Source organism: Caretta caretta, chromosome 9 (genome assembly GCF_965140235.1).
Source record: "Caretta caretta isolate rCarCar2 chromosome 9, rCarCar1.hap1, whole genome shotgun sequence".
Taxonomy (NCBI): Eukaryota; Metazoa; Chordata; order Testudines; family Cheloniidae; genus Caretta; species Caretta caretta.
Genome location: NC_134214.1, coordinates 37052575 through 37070154, shown reverse-complemented (window position 1 = coordinate 37070154; position 17580 = coordinate 37052575). Strand labels below are relative to the sequence as shown.

Genomic DNA, 17580 nt, shown 5'->3' with positions numbered 1-17580 from the left:
ATGGAAGCTGAGGCACTGAACACCAATTCCTGGACAGTTACCAATGCTTGGTTAATTTGGGGTGCCCTGATCTAGGATGACAGAATAAGCTGGAAAGCATAGCCATTGCAGAGTTCACAAAGCGGTAGTACCAGATCCTCTGATCTAGCACATGTGCTTACCTCTTCTCTGCTGATATCCATATTCCAAACAGCAATTCCTCCATCAGCTGAACATGAGATCAGTTGCCGCGTGAGCTGGATGTAACAAATGGCCTGCACCTTGTCACTGGAAATGAAGTGGCCACTATTAATTCTTCCAAACAATTAAGCAAAAGCAACATCCCTAACAGGTCTGGGTTTGAATTTTTAAGAGTCACCTGGAAAGCTGAAAACAATGTCAGTAACCAGGCACTGTCAGCTGTAGAACTATTTTAAAGCAAGACCACTAAGTAGTAACCTAAAGTGCTTGAAACGGAGAATCAAAGTTTAGAAGCTGGACTTGGTACCCTCATTGCCAAGTGTTATTTCAGCACTGAAGTAGCTGCGATAGAACAAAGTGTTAGCATAGGAAGCAGCTTGTTTGACCTGTAAGCTGAAGATACAGCATCATGTCAGTGTTTTGCTAGTGAAGCCTAACAAACGGAATGCATCTCAGGTGACAGGTGTCTGAACTGAGCAGAACTGCAAATACGCCCCTTCTTCATCCACACTTGGAACGCAACAGAACACCAAATTATCAGGAGACAATTGTGAGAAAATAGCCATCAAGGAATTATGTCCTTAAAGATTCTACTGGAAACCCTTTTGCTGATGTAGGAGTTGTTAGGCTTGGCAGAATTCAATTTAAAAGATTGATATTTATTTTCATCTATTTAAGTTTTTTTAGTTGCAGGAAATTATGGAGGAGTAGGACCACAGGGTGGTTAGAATAAATTAACAACAGTAGATGTTGATTCAAAAAGTTATAAACTTTTAACAGTTAAAACAAATTGTCAACATCACGTCAAATAAATGAGATAAATATCTTTAAATCAAACTAAATAGTTTTCAGACAAAGTACAAAAAATGCTGCTTCCCTGTAAGTTTTGATTATTATTGATGGAAGTATTTTTTCCTTGTTTGCGCGCATGTAGTGGAAATTGGCGTTTACTGACATTTACCAATAAAAATCTAATCCTGTCAAGCCTAGTTATTGTGATTCAATTTCTTAATCTCTTTCCCCCCACAAGTTCCTGTTTCCTTTAAATATGGTGTTCACTCGCTGTGTGAATATTGACTTTCTTCAAGGAGGAAAGCTGACTTACAGAAAAACAAGAATCTGTTTTTGATATAGCTGTCCAGAACGGAAATCTGTTGTGGATCTCCTCACTTTTAGTCACAGCTTGCAAAACAGTGAAAATTCAGTTTTTAGTTCAGAAAGAAAAAAAGACTGCTTTTGAAATGGAATGATATTTCCCACACTTCGTAAAAATTCCACCACCTTCTGTCCAGTGTGAGATTAGACAGGAAAAAACTAATAGCTGATACACACAATCTTCCCAACAGGATACATGGAGGAGGAGTGAAAGAAGCAGTGGAAGGTCTTCCAGTCACGTAGGTGTCAAATTACACTATTGTAGCCAATATGTAAAAATGAACAGTTGCATGTCAACGCACAGAAGAGTGGGAATTCATGTGCACTTGTGAGAAGTCAGCATAGGTACTTTAAAAATACTAACTATGCCAGTAAAATAATTCTGTGATTTCATGACTAGTGTCTAAGATGAAGAAGCAGCAATAGAACAAAGGATTCTATATATACACACGCTACTATGCGGATGTCATTATACATTTCCACCCCCTTCCTGCACAAGCATCTTAATGAAGGGTACATTATAGCAGTGGGATTTGACCTCCATGCAGCAAAACCTTACAATATTAGATGGAACGCAGCTACAACACTGCAAACAAGGGTAGTCATAGTATTTTCACCCATCTCTTTATTCTGTGAACTATATTTATTCTCTGATCTCATTACTTCCCACATTTAAGTCATAGCCAAGAGAACAAAAATGCCCCTTATGACAGTAATGCTGCTCTGACATTTGTTCCCCACAGTTCCCATGCATCACTGTCTTAAGAGAATGCCCTGAAATATGCTATCTTGTCTAGTTATTATTCACAATACTTGGGAGCTTGTCACATTTAGTCTTTCTACAACCCCACAAACTAGTTAAGTATTTGGAAAAAAATAAAACGGGAAGTCACTGCTACATACTGATGGCCCTGAAGCAACAGCGTTCGGCCTTTCCTTCCACCAATATCCCACAGGATAATGCTGTGATCGGATGCTCCAGAGAAGAGTAGCCGTTGAACAGGATCCCACCACAGGGAAGCAACACTTCCTTTAAAAAAAAAAAAATTGGGTGAAGTAATCTTTTATTGGACTAGGAGAGATAAGCTTTGGAGCTCATTCACAGCTCTTCATTCATGCTTCTGTTAGATCAAAGGTGAGAGTTAGTAAAGAAACTCGCAGCCTAACAGTTTAAAGTCACTGAACTATCATTAGTTGGACAATCAAACTTCAAAAGACAAAGGATGGTGAGCAATGGGATAATTTGGTTTGGTAGAACTAATGCATATTTCTAAAATGCTCATTGTTCATGAAAGGTTTCAGAGTAACAGCCGTATTCAGTCTGTATTCACAAAAAGAAAAGGAGTACTTGTGGCACCTTAGAGACTAACCAATTTATTTGAGCATAGGAAAGTTCAGGTTTTCACATAAAGCCATTTTTGTTTGAAAGAAATTTAAATACTAACATCTAATAAAGAACAAGATAAGATGCTAAGCAATGAGTTGGGTTTTCTAACAATGCCAGATGAGCTATGAATTAGGTTAACAGCTTCCCCAAGTATATGTATCAGCAGCCTAACAAATTGTGTTTAATGCCATTCTTACTGGGCTCTTTGTAAGGTGAACATAGCCACTGTGACAACTGAATAGAGCAGGCAGCAATTCGTTCATAACACCAATACTTTAACAAGACAATAATGCATAAAACTGGCAGTTGAGAGGAATACAAATGATCTCAGTCATCATACACTGACCTCTTACATAATTAGCTCTGAATACAGTTGTGCTCTGACAGTTTATTCCAAATATTTTAATGGCAGTGAGAAACTGTCAGTCATAGGACAGACATATTGCAGGGCAAAATGTATGTGCTCCATTGTTTTTACAAAGATATTCTTGTATGTGTTTTATACTCCTTATTAAAGAGCCCTTCAGTTTAACACACTGGCTTTGTAATTACTGAACACAAAATGCATGGTACTACATTAGGCCACCACCATCTCATCCAAAAAAATGAAAGGAGTAGAATGACACTATTCAGCGGGTGATACATATTAAACCAGCGGTGGGAAAACTACAGCTCGTGGGCTGCATCCAGCCCATCAAACCTTCGAGCTCCAGCCAGGGAGCAGGGTCGGGAGCTAGCCCTGCTCCATGCAGCTCCCGGAAGCAGCGTTCCCCCTCCAGCTCCTACACGTAGGGCAGCCAGGGGGCTCCGCATGCTTCTCCCTCCCCAAGCACTGGCTCTGCAGCTCCCATTGGCTATGGTTCCCGGCCAATGGGAGCTGCAGACGTGGTGCCTGCGGATGGGGCAGCACGCAGAGCTGCCTGGCCATGCCTCCATGTAGGAACCGGAGGGGAACATGCTGTTGCTTCTGGTAAGTGCCGCCTGGAACCTGCACCTCCTGACCTCCTCCAGGACCTCAACCCCCCACCCCAACCTCAATCCCCCTCCCACCCTCAAAACCCCTCGGTCCCAGCCCGGAGCACCCTCTTGAACCCAAAATCCCTCATCCCCAGAGACTGCAGCCCCCAGCCGGAGCCCTCACTCCCCCCCACCCCCCAAACCACAATCACCTGCCGCAGTCCAGAGCCCCCTCCCGCACCCTGAACTCCTCATTTCTGGCCCTAACCCAGAGCCCGTACCTACAGCCATAGCCCTTACCCAGTCCTGCACCCCAACTCCCAATTTAGTCAGCATTCATGGCCTGCCATACAATATCCATACTCAGATGTGGCCCTCAGGCCAAAAAGTTTGTCCATCCCTGTTTTAAACCTTCAACAAAACTGGACTTTCTGAAAGATCAATAAGGACTGCTTTACATCATCAAGTTACTGGATGCAATATTCTATTCCTTCCTTTAGGAATGTGTACTTTTATAGAAAAAAGAAAAGGAGTACTTGTGGCACCTTAGAGACTAACCAATTTATTTGAGCATGAGCTTTCGTGAGCCACAGCTCACTTCATCAGATGTGTACCGTGGAAACTGCATCAGATGTGTACCGTGGAAACTGCATCAGATGTGTACCGTGGAAACTGCAGCAGCTTCACTGATGAAGTGAGCTGTGGCTCACGAAAGCTCATGCTCAAATAAATTGGTTAGTCTCTAAGGTGCCACAAGTACTCCTTTTCTTTTTGCGAATACAGACTAACACGGCTGTTCCTCTGAAACCTACTTTTATAGAGCATCTTTCCATAGTCCAAGTGGCATCTTTTCGGCCACTAGCTCAATTGATATTCATCTTGTTTTAATTAATTACAGCCTCAAATCAAGCCTCTCCTTTCTGGCTTTTATAATTAATAGCAATAAGATTTGTATGGTTGCTGCAGGGCTGAACAGGATTTATTTATTTTTAAACCAGGATCCCTTTGGAAACATTTTCATGGATATTAAGAAAAGTAATAAGTACTCATTCCCAGACAGACCACTTTGGAAGCCAACATGCTGTTTTGGTGCATATCTGCTATTCAATTGTAGTGAATTGCCAAAGAGTTGTAGGAGGAAATGAGGATAAAGAAACAAAGCTTAGTTAAAGTAGCCACCTTTGAGGTCTCCTGGACATGGGACCCCGTCTTACAGAGCAACAAGATTCATTATTAAATATAAGCATTTTGTGAAAGTTCTCAGGCCTTGTCCACACAAGTTGTACCAGTTTAACTAAAGGTGTTGTTTTAAATCAATACAAAAGGCTGTGTGGACACTTATTTTGGTTTAAGCCAGTTTTCTTTCCATTATGGTAAGCTGAAATAAACCACTCTTGAACCAAAAAGGAGTCCCATCTGGGCTTTGACCAGTTTAATTAAAAGGGATGATTTTTAAACCAATGTAATTAAACTGTTGAAACTCAAGTTGACAAGACCTCAGCAATAGCAGACCCACGGAGGGAACATGAGCGGTAAGAACAATTCAGTGTGGCACCAAGTCATCTGTTTATATGACATACAAAGCTACATAAAAAAGGACACTTGAAAAATCTGCTTTGATTTAATATTTTATAGCTCACTGGATTCTAAGTATTAGATCAACAGAATACAATAGACTAATTCACACTACACTCATTAAGTAGCAGTGTTAATTCAAATGACACTTATTTAGCTTGAGATCAATATAAGGAAAGCCCAGGCAAAGAATTCTGTAAAATAATTATCTTATTTTCACACTGTTCCAGCAAGCACAACCCAATTGCTATTATTCGGTCCTAAATATGCGGGGTGGGAGGGGTGGGGGAGGGGAACTTCCCCCTGTTTTCTGTTTTGACTCCTCCACCAAAGTTTATCAAAGATATCTTTGTATTGTTTCACTTCATGGTCATGGTGATCTGCATTGCAGAAGCCCATTCAGTATTAGAAAAACAAACAAACAAACAATCTAAACCTTTACTGACTAACATTTACAGCCAGCAACAAGGTAAGTAGAAACTGGCATTTTCCACAGGACCACAGCCTTGAGACCCAATAGATCAGCATTGTTAATACAGCAGGCCGATAAATTGCTATTCTGGATTCTAAGTCATATGAGGTCATGAAAAAGCAAAAGTCACTTTAGTTATTCCTCTCAGCATACCCCTGCCTCAATAACCTCACCCTGAAGCACACCTAGATAAACACCTAAGAATCTACATCAACCATCACCATAATATCTATACATCTTAAATAGAACTGGGTCAGGCAAAACTGAGCCAAAACCTAACACTACACATATTGTGCCATACAACAGGTTACAAGAACTAGTTTTTCCTCAATACACAGGCCCTATGTGATTCTACCAACACCTTATGATATGAAATGCATGTCGAGTGCATGAACTTGAGAATTTATCCCATAATTTACAAACTCCTCTAGATAGCTTTGCAAAGTTTTCTTACATTTGATTAAAGCATGCGGTGATAGCAATGTTGATCGCTATACAAACAAGTACAAGACACACTGCCTTAAAGTGGTAACATTCTAGACACTAAGATGGAGCCATTCCTTTACATGTTAGTGAATATAGGCTGACATTTTGTAAGGTGGGCCATTTTGTAAGATGGGCTAGGCATATATACATGCACCATTTAAGGCAGTTACTTTGAAGCTCATGTTCTATAATTGGTGCCTAGGATGATGGCAATGTCATTCACAGCAGGCCATAGCCCAGAGTTCCCTATGAAACAAGCAGAGTTCTTAGCTACTTAAATATCCTGCTAATTTAAGACGTATGAGTTTTATTGAAAACTTCTCTGTATGGAGAAAACTTTGTTCAGAAAGTGGTGACAGGCAATGAACTCGAGAGCTTAGGTAAGAACCTGCTCTTGATTACATTTCCCATCTTCTGCTGACAGAAAGTTGTATTACCAGAGACTGAATTAGCCAGGGAAGCGAAGGGGGAAAGTTAGTTTACCTTCATGACCTTTGAGCGTTGTGATAACCGTGCAAGTGTTCTGTTCAAGCTTCAGCAGTGTGATCTGTCCAGAATAGTCCCCAACGAAGGCATGCTGGGTTTCAATGTCATATCTGAACATAAGTCAAGGAACACCACCAACTGTTTTCAGTCTCACTTGCTTCTCTTTACAGCAAGAATACTCTGCCAGCATGACTAAAAAACAAACCGGTTAAAGCAACAATCAACAAAAACCATATTGAAAAGATCGTTAGTGGCCCATAAACATAAATACTAGAGTGCTGATGTAGTACAAACCTGTAAACAAGGAAACAATGTTAAAATATTCAGCTTTGCTTTCACCAGAAGTTTAAAAAGTGCAAGAATAATTCAACCTTCAATTAAGGATGTTCCTGAAACTCAAGAGGTGCCAAAATATTTTATGAACTAGACTGGAGACTTGTTTAGACACAGATCAATAATCCACTTTTTACTTACCTGAAAGTGCAGAAGAACTCATGGAACTGAGTCTTGCCTATGTAAGGTACCTTATATTCAGATTTAATGACAAACAGGATCAGAAATTACTCGTTTACTTCAGTCAAGGAAAGGGGGGAAAATAAGAGTCTTGTTGCTACGGAAGGGCCTCAGGGAAGCCAGAGCTGTGTCTCAGGATTAGAGTACCTGGAAATTCTAATTAGCCCTACCTTCCATGGCAGGTATCTACTGACCTCCTATTTGCATTATTTGTATTCCAGTAGTACTTTATATCGCCCTAATCAGGATTAAAGGCCCTTTGTGTGGCACTGTACAAAACCAGAGACTGCCCCTGCCCCAGAGACCTTACAACAGAAGTGGATAAATCCTTTCCCTCCCTTTGTTTTGTAACGTAAGCTGAATGATCAAAATGATATACGGCAAACATACAAGTTCCTTTTCAAAAGTTTTACTATTCACATAGGAAGTGGTGCCTGAAGAGCAGCTGGTATTGCTCCATCCAGAAAACAGCTGGCACCTGGAAGGGACTTCCCCAGCCCCTGAGATAGGCTTACTGTTTGCTCTCTGCTGAGGCCACCACCGAAAGACAAGAGGTAACTAAGAGGGGTTTACTGTGTAGAAAGAAGTGCAGTATAACTAAAAAATTGTCACCACAATAGTGAGAAAGCTGTGTTTCCAATGTCTTGTTAACAAGCATGAGGGATTTAAGAATGAGCATCGAAGATAAACAATCCTGCACCTGAAAAGCCTTTATAGACAGGCTGTTAATTGCAAGGTCTCAGACTTATCAGCATTATTTCATCCTATGCGTCCATTATATAATTATAATATTTTGTTTAATCAGACACAACACTAAGGAACATCCATTCCGTAATATTTTATATTTGTATAAGCTTTTGTAAAAGATGATTAACTCATGCATCATAGAAGCTTTTCACGATTGTGCTGAATATTCAAGCGTACATACTGACAAGCTGGTCATTTGCTCCCCACTGTTAATGATTCAAGCACACAAATGTGTTGACAGGAAGCAATTTCCTTTGAAGAAAATAAAAGGCCATGCCATGGAAAGCTAAAAAAAAACATTTTCTGTTAAAAACAAAGTATTCTAAATTTCTCCCTTTCCTAGGAGCAATATGTTTCAGATAGTCACTGAAATGATTAAGGATTAGTTAGTGACCAGAGTTTCCACTGGATGCTTATGGATGAGAACTCGGGGGTTGGGGGAGAACACCGGATTGTTTTGTGAATAGATCTTGTAATGAGCACTTATTATGCACAGTTCTGTACTGTTATGTCAACATACCTCACTGAGAAGAGACTGGTGTGAAACAGAGCATCGCCAAGAAAAAACAAATGTAGGAAGACAGAGCTACTTTCAGTTTTTGGTATTGTGTTTTGCAAGTTAAGTGTGGTAGGCCAAATCAGTGCATAGACCTCAAAAGAACACACATGCTTCAAAGCAGTGTTGGCAATTCAGCATGAAGCATTCTTCTCTATTTGGTATAGAGCTAATCACTTGGCACATGGTTTGGGGAACTATACTGCTGGAGGGTTACCATTTTTAAAGAGGAGTGAGGCAATTAGTAGCGGGGACACAAAGGGGGCACCAGCTAAGGGGGGGCGGCACGTGACCACCCCATGTGACCTGTGGGGAATGGGGCGAGGGGGTGAAGGGGCAGCACACCGGGAGCCGGTGGAGAAGCTGGGGTCCTGGCAGGGAGCTACAAAGGAGATGAGAGTCCAGTCTCTCAGCTCCCCACTTTCCCCTTCTTAAGTCAGTGGAAGCGCTCCTGGTTAGCACATGCATCACTGACACAAAAAGGGTAGTTTGGACATGCACCACTGCAGTGGCTGTCAATCAACCTAATAGACTTACATTTCTAGTGTAGACATACACTATGCCTCAATTTGGAGAGACATCGCAGATGCCGACAACGTTCATACTTTGTGTATTAAATTTCTGGATAAGATACTTAAGTTGTGTGCCTTCAGTGCATAAGATGCCATGCTATTTCCATCTTCTTAAATCAAATCTGCATACCATATAAGCTACCTGTTTCTGTTCAATTACTAACAATTCAGTCTAATCCCAATTTTTAAATGTGTATAGGAGGCCAACAATCATATGAGCATTTGTAGATTGTCTTTTTAATTAAAATTTTTTCTTTGACAGAAGAATGACCTGGATAAACAGGATAGCAAGTTATATATGTGCTGTGGAGAGAAACCGAAGAACAGAAGTTTCAGTATCTTTAAGATGTATTCTTGTAATTTTGTAAGCTAGAAGCTATGCATTTTAGAGAATCTGAACAGTAGAATCATACTATTAACCGGGGGAGCCATTGTAGATTGCGAACTCTAAATTCAAATAAGTGAAAAAATACACTGAAAAATAAAAAAAAGATACAGCATCACAAGATGCGACTGAATTTTGCCAAGTGTAGTTTAGTATTAGTTATTTAATACTTTCTATGCTAACTATACTGCAGTGGATTTTGTAATGATAAAATTTTGTCTTGTGATTTGTTAGTAACGTGATCATTTTTGATGGATACTGTAAACATGAAGCCCAAGAGGTGAAGTAATGTCTTCCCAGCATATTCCCACTCCTGGTGCACATCCAGCTGACACACTTGTCATGGCCAGTACTGATAACCCACTCTGCTGCCAGGCAGAAAATGACAGCCGACACCCGATTCTGATGAGCTGTGGAAATAAAGCAAAGGATCTAAGCACTTCAGATAGAAGTATTTCAATCAAATCTTCAGTTACACAGTTAGAAACACAGGTTGAAAGTGTTTGGGGGGAAGGGAGGGAGTAATTGCAGGAAGAAAGAATTTTACTTTCACTGTCACACTTACTGCAGCCCCAAAGTTTGATACGGTTAGCAAAGTTCTCAATTTATTTTGCATTTTCCATCTCAGTGATTGGCCTTTAATGAATCGGGCATGTCAGAAAAAGAAGTCAGCTCATTTGAATTGTCCTTTCATTTAGTGATTTCCCTCACATAGAAATGTGAGGGTCCCTCTCCTTTGAGGGCATGCTGGCAACTGAACTCCAGTGAGAGCACTCTGTACAGTGCTGAGATCATTTAAGAAAGAAGATGTAGAGGAGACAGAAATGGAAGAAAGAATATAGGGGGAGGGTGTATTAGATATACTTCTTTTGGACTGAAATGTAAAGTCATCTGCTTTTAGTATAAAGGGGCTTTTGTAGCTTTTAAAAACAAGGTCTCTCTTTTAAACAAGAACACCCTTTTCCATTAGAGGATGATAGGAAGTCATAAGACAAGCTGTATTTTGTTTTCCTATATTTTTAGCCGTCAGTACAAAGTCTTCTGTACATGTTATTAATTAATAACTGTGGAATAGAAGTGACTGAATTTGGCTGTACATTCTTTAGAAGGAATACTAAATAATGCTTGGAAAGAACCTTGTATCTTTCATCTACATTAGTTTTAATACAGTAGTCCCCTCTTCTGCCAGAAATACCTGATGAATGGGGATCTTGTATGATTTCAATTCTTACTGTACTACTCAGTTCTTACTACTTCAACTAAGACCCAAGAGTCCCAGTGTTTAGTAACAGGCATTTTGGCCTAATTATTGCACCTACGTAAGTACTACCCTCTATTAGGACTATACCACCAAACTGTTTTTAAAAGAGCAGAATTTCCCCCTCTCCTTATATTAGACACCAGTTCTGCATCAGTTTTCTCCCCTTTAGAAAGTCATCTGCAGATTAAAGCATCCACAAATGTACAACCACTGATCAGTGCTGAACAATATAACCAGAGTTAGAGACATTCAGCACATTACCTTACAGTTATGTGAGGTTTTAATACAGCTCCTACTCTCCATCCTTTGGGGATTCCTAGCTCCCACCTGTGATGACCTTCACACTGCAACCACCTCCCACTCACAAACTTCTAAAAGATTTGGGTCAGACTGTCAGAGTATTTTGTTTTCTTTATATTGGTTCTGAACGTAAAGCTTTTCAGAAGGAATGTTCTCCATAGCCAACTATATCACAATGAAGCCAGCAGCTTTGCAGTAAGACTATGGCCAAAAAATAATTTTAGACGTTAAACACATTCTAAAATCCTATACTTGGGCTACACGAATTGATCCTATTTTGATTAAAAGGTAATTACAAGTAATTTACCGATACCTTTCATACTATTAAAGTTAGAGTCAATGTCTAGGCTCAACTATGAAGGTGCCTCCCAATGTATCGAATGTTTTAAAAATCTCATCTGCGAAGTAAACACATTAGCGAAGACCCCATGCTGTATTACCTGGGTACGTCTTGACAAAGTTCATCTTATTAAAGTCTTCTGAGATATGGAATTCCTAATACCAAGGAAACACAGTTAGATGAAGTAAAACGGCACATCCTCTCAGGTTGAAATGGGAATCAGACTGACTGAGGAAAATCTTTAGCACCAAGAACACAGGAATAACCTCATATAAGCAACAGACTTAAGTTGGCAGCCAACAACCACCTATCCCGCTACAAAAAGATAGGTTTGTCCTCGGGGCTTGTCTACACTTGAAACAATACAGCTGCACCACTGAAGCACTTCAATATAGACACTTACTACAGCAAAGAAAGGGGTTCACCCATCGTTGTAGTTAATTCACTTCCCAAGAGGCAGTAGCTATGTTGGTGGAAGAATTCCTCCATCAACCTAGTGCGTACACACAGGGACTTAGGTTGGCTAAACCATGTGACTCAGGGGTGTGGATTTTTTACACCCCTGAACAACATATCTGGGTCAATCTAATTTTCTAGTGGAGACCAACCCTTGGAAGCCACAGGCTGGCAGATACTACACTCAGTACCACGCTGATCACAGATTAAAGTGCAGATTTATTTGTATCAGCTGCATGAAGATGAATCACTCATCTTTTCAACAGAGGATTTGCATTCGGAATCAATTCGACCAAAGACAATGTGTTGGAAGGAAAAAAGGAGAAATTTCATCAGGTATTAACAGTTACCCTAACCTGCATCACCTTGTATTTTTAAGGGTTTCTTATGGAAGTGAAGCTTTTGGCAGTCACAAGTTTTCATCCCTTCTCTGAGATTAGTTGTGTGTTCCCGCCACCCTTTTCTCCCCTTGTTTGTAATGGAGGGTTGCTCTCTGCAACATTTTTTGTGGGAGAAAGTACATGTGGCAACAAAGGGGGAAAAACAAGAGTGTAAAACACGACAAGAAAACAGGAGAGACAAGGAAGGATGTAGCCTCTGCACCAAGGAACGAGGCGAGGGATGCATGATTGGGTGACCCACACAAAGGACAGAGAAAGGGCTGAACACTAATGCCATAGAGCTAGGTGTGCAAGAACTATGGACTAGAATCAAACACAAAGCCCCACAGCAAGGAAACTGAGATTACTTCCCTAAAACACGCAAACAGTTTTCAGTTATTCTATAGCTTGATTTAAGTATAAAATAAAGGGCTGGCTATATATACTGCTCATGGACAATTCAGTCAAGTCTGCAATTATTCAGCCACTACCAAAGAAGCTTCACAATTAACTTGTGTTCTTAAAAGAAACTGCAGCAGCAAAAACTTACCATAATGGCACCATTATCCTGGCCTACAAATATTCTTCTGCTGTCATGATGATAAGACATAGCTGAACAAGGAGCTGCCAAGAAGACCATCACAAGACAATTGTTAAAAGTACATATCATATCACAATTAACACTGAATGTTTTTGGCCTCTAGGAAGGAAGATGCCTGGTTTTGATAAACAGATTCACAGTCAGGCTCCAACTGAAGAGATGGTCTTATGTTATTGTGTGTGTCTTTGCTTTGTTTGAAAGATTTAATTCCCTGTTGCTAGGCTACAGCAAGGTATAGTAGTGCTGTAAAGGAAACACACCCCATTAATTCCAGCCACGAACTGGAATGAACAAATGGAATTTGACCAGGACTGAAAATCTGGCTTGAAGAGTTCATACACAGAAGCTGACATCTAAAAGCGAAGCTTGCTATGTTATCTCAAGTTCAAAGTCTTTGAACTGCACAACAGAGCAACTATTCAGGACCTTTCTTGAGTTGGCATAAGGTACTGCTAGAGGAGGCAGACTTCAGGGCAGAAATAATATTTGATCACATGTTAACCTCGTGTCTGACCATGCATTTCAAACCTTGCACATCTGTTGTGGTAAACAATTATATTTTGTGATTCTGTTGGCAGCCATGCAAAAAGATTCTCTCTCATCTGATTATATGCAGTCTATTCTGAGAGCCCATTACAAAACCAGAAGAAACTTCAAAAAAGAGAAGAATGTCTTTAGACGTACTTAGTGAGAATGTGGTGAACCAAGCTACAAGACAGACAATGAAAGAGTAATAAAAAAATTTAATGCAAAAATAAATAAGGGTGACAAATCATTTCATCACAAATTCTACATCACCAAAATGATTAATCTTTCGCAACACTAGCCACATCTTTTTGTGGGGGAGAGGCTCTGATTTACTGTTTTTCCTCTAATACCTTGGCGGATATTTCTTTGCACATCTAATGCAACTTAAAGTTAATGATTCTTTTTCCAGTTTCCTTTGATACATAATGCTAGACAAGACCATTCCAATAATCTAATTGGATCTCTTGCATAACACAGGACAAAGAACCTCACCCAGTAATTTCTGTATCAAGCCTAAACCTTCTGTTTGAGCTACTTGCATAATGACAGGTTTCAGAGGAACAGCCGTGTGGCCCACCTGTTGATCACTTTAGATAAGCTATTACCAGCAGGACAGTGGGGTGGGAGGAGGTATTGTTTCATGATTTCTGTGTGTATATAAAGTCTGCTGCAGTTTCCACGGTAAACATCTGATGAAGTGAGCTGTAGCTCACGAAAGCTCATGCTCAAATAAATTGGTTAGTCTCTAAGGTGCCACAAGTACTCCTTTTCTGTTTGAGCTACAGTAAGTCTTTTAGACTATCTAGTCTTGATTTCAAGAGATGGGGAATCCACATAATTGCTAACCAAATTGTTCCATTGGTTAATTTCACAGTGCGTGTAACGAGGACCTTATTTCTAGTCTGAATGTGTTTAGCTTCAGCTTCCAACCCACTGGATCTCATGTCTTTTTCTGCTAGATAAAAAAAGCTATCAAATCTCTTTCCCACATAGGCACTTGTAGACTATGATCACATCACCTCCTTAAACTGCTCTTGGATAAATTACATAGATAGAGCTTTTTTAGAGTCTCATTAGAAGGTTTGTTTTCCAGACCCTGAATCCAGGGTGAATAAAAATGATTTAATTTTTTTTTTTAAAAATCAGTTTTTTTGATAAAGTGCTTTGAGGAAAAAACCGTACCTAAAGATAGTTTTAATTAAGATACATTATAACTCAAAGATAACTCATCATGGAATAGGGATTATAAATTCTAATTCTATAGTATGAGACAATATATTCACATAATGTTTAAGAAAAGTTTGGTAAATGAGTTCCAATAGTTCATGGATTAGGTACCCAATTTAATGGTGTTCTAGGGGCTTCTGTATAAATTTAGGTTAATCTTTCTATCTACCCAATGGGACTAAGTGCTCAGCCTAAAACAGGGGTTGACAACCTTTCAGAAGTGGTGTGCTGAGTCTTCATTTATTCACTCTAATTTAAGGTTTCATGTGCCAGTAATACATTTTAACCGTTTTTAGAAGGTCTCTCTCTATATTATATAACTAACTATTGTCAGTATGTAAAGTAAACAAGGTTTTCAAAATGTTTAAGCAGCTTCATTTAAAATTAAAATCCTGATCTTACGCCACCAGCCCGCTGCCAGCCTGGGGTTCCGTTCACATAGGCCGGCAGCAGGCTGAGCGGGGCCTGCTGCCAGGACCCCAGACCAGCAAGGAGCTGGCAGCCAGAACCCCAGACTGGCAGCGGGCTGAGCGGGGCGGAGGACTGGGAGGACTGGGACCCCAGACCAGCAATGGGCTGAGTGGCTCAGCTGGTCTGCTGGTCTGGGGTTCCGTCTGCCGGCTCCTGCCAGCCAGGGTCCCGGCTGCCCGCACTGCTCAGCCCGCTGCCGGTCTGGGATCCCGGCCCTGCCCACACAGAGTGGGTACCTACCTTCTCCCTGCTTCTAGCCCATTCTCTTTCTCTCTCTCTGCACTGAGCTGAGGGTGGGAGTGCACTGAGCACAGGGCTGGGGGTTGGGGTGTAGGGTCTGGCCAGGAGTTAGTATGAGGTAGGGGGCTCAGGGTTGGGGCAGGAGGTTTAGGTGTGGAGTGCTTACCTGGCAGAGGGGTGCAGGAGCTCCCGTTTGGTGCTCAGGGTGGGGATAAGAATGTGGGGGGGTCATGGCATGTGTGAGGAGGGTGCAGGAGTCAGGACATGGTGGTGCTGGGTATTTGTGGGGGTGCTGGAGTCAAGGCTGGGGTTGTGGGGGTACCAGGGTCAGGGCAGAGGGCTGGTGGGGTGTGTGAGGAGCGTGCAGGAGTCAAAGCTGGGGTCATGGCAGGGTGCAGGGGTCAGGGCAGAGGGCTGGGGATGGTCCCAGCCCCCTGCCCAGAGCAGCTCACGGCAGGGGGCTGGAGGGGATATGCCCTGATTCCACCCCCCTTCCCCAAGGCCCTGTCCCCACCTCTTCTCTGCCTCCTCCCCAGAGCGAGCTGCGGCTCCGCTCCCTCCCTTGCAAGGGCCATCAGCTGATCAGCAGCAGGGAGGGAGAAGAGGAGGGGCAGGAAACCAGCACAGCGGTGGAGGGGGAGCTTGCCTGCCCTGCAGCAGCAGCTGGCAGGACCAAGCTTCTTCACCCTGCCCCCGCAAGGTGGGGGGAAGGGGGACGCAGAGAAGACCTGGCCAGGGCGGGCAGGATTTTTAATGGCACGTTGCTGCCTGCCGGGGTCCCCGCCTCGGCAACGGGCTTAGCAGGGCTGGCGGCTGTGACCCGGCAGGCAGCAGCGTGCCATTAAAAAAAAAAAAAGAAAAAGAAAAAAAAAAAGAAAAAGTCAGCTCGCGTGCCATCTTTGGCACGCGTGCCATAGGTTGCAGACCCCTGGTCTAGAAGATACCATCAGATGCTTAGTTTTGCAGTTCTCAAACTGTGGATTTGTGTCTCCAGAGATAACATGCTTGTTAATAGCAAAAATGTTTTTAAATAAATAAAATATAGAGGTGAGAAATAACAGACCTCAATCCTATTGTCTCTCTGCAAATTTGTGTACACAGAGTCACTCCCTTACCTCTCTCCTCCTAATTCAGCATGGCAAGAAAATCCTCCAAATATTAATAATTAACTTGTTGAATTGGAGATAGTTCACCTCCCAATGACTTCATAAATATCTGCTTCAATTACCTTTGGTAAATGAAATAACCAAACAATCATTCATCTTCTGATACAGCTGTAAAACTAACCTGAAAAGTTTTCAAACTAAATTATTTTAAAAACGTACAGTGTGTACCTTCTAAAAATGAAACTTACATCTGAGTTGTGAAGAATATGTATTAAGGTTATAACAACCAACAAGAATGCACTTTTATGTAGAAATGCATGATTAAATCGAGTCTTCCTGACTAGTGATTTAAAATCATGATTTAATCCAAATCCACCCTGCCTGATTCGTTCTTGTAGCTCTTTGCTGAACCTACATGGTTTTTCAACATCCTTTTTAAAAACTGTTGACACCAGAACTGGACACAGCATTCCAGTAATGGTCTCACGAATGCCATATGCAGAGATAATACCACCTCTCGAATCCTTCTTGATATTATCCCTCTTATACATCCTACGATCACATTCATCCCCTTAGCTACACCATCATACTGGAAGCTCATTTTCAACTGGTTGTGTTCTATGGCCCCTAAACCTTTTAGAGTCTCACTGCTTTTAGGATACAGTCCCCAATCTTACAAGTGTGACCTATATTCTTTGCTCCTAGATGTATGACCTTACATTTGGCAACATTAAAATGCATGCTCAAATAAGCCCACCGAATGATTCAGGTCCTGTAACTAACCTGTTCCCATCATTTACCATTCCACTAATTTGTGTCATCTGCAAATTTTACCAGCAATGATCTTATATTTTCTTCTAAATCATTGACAAAGATATTGAATAGCATTGGGCCAAGAACAGATCCCAGACAGACCGCACAAGAATCACTATTCCCTGTTTACAATTACTTTTTGTGAGCTATCAGTTATTCATCCATTCAATATGGGCTGCATTGATCTTCAAGAGGTTCCTCCCCAAAACAGAATGTTATGTGGGAATACATCAAATGCCTTACAAAAGTCTAAGCATACTATGTTTCCACCTTTATCAACCAAACTCTCAAAAACCAGTACATTTGACAAGATGTTTTTTCTGTAAAAACATAGTGATTAGCTTAATCATGCTACAATCCTGTAATTCTTTCTGACTGCATCCCAG

The 17580-nt window shown here is 41.2% G+C and overlaps 1 protein-coding gene across 1 annotated transcript in view; it reads right to left on the bottom strand.

The window, feature by feature from the left end:
- Positions 1-17580, bottom strand: part of WDFY1 (WD repeat and FYVE domain containing 1) — a 41418-nt gene that overhangs the window by 10441 nt on the left and 13397 nt on the right. The window contains exons 3-8 of the mRNA XM_048863783.2: positions 12759-12832; positions 11473-11527; positions 9731-9881; positions 6696-6808; positions 2239-2365; positions 162-267 (exon numbers count right to left, since the gene is read on the bottom strand). Coding sequence (XP_048719740.1) covers positions 162-267; positions 2239-2365; positions 6696-6808; positions 9731-9881; positions 11473-11527; positions 12759-12832 — 626 coding nt within the window. The remainder of the gene's footprint in view (positions 1-161; positions 268-2238; positions 2366-6695; positions 6809-9730; positions 9882-11472; positions 11528-12758; positions 12833-17580) is intronic.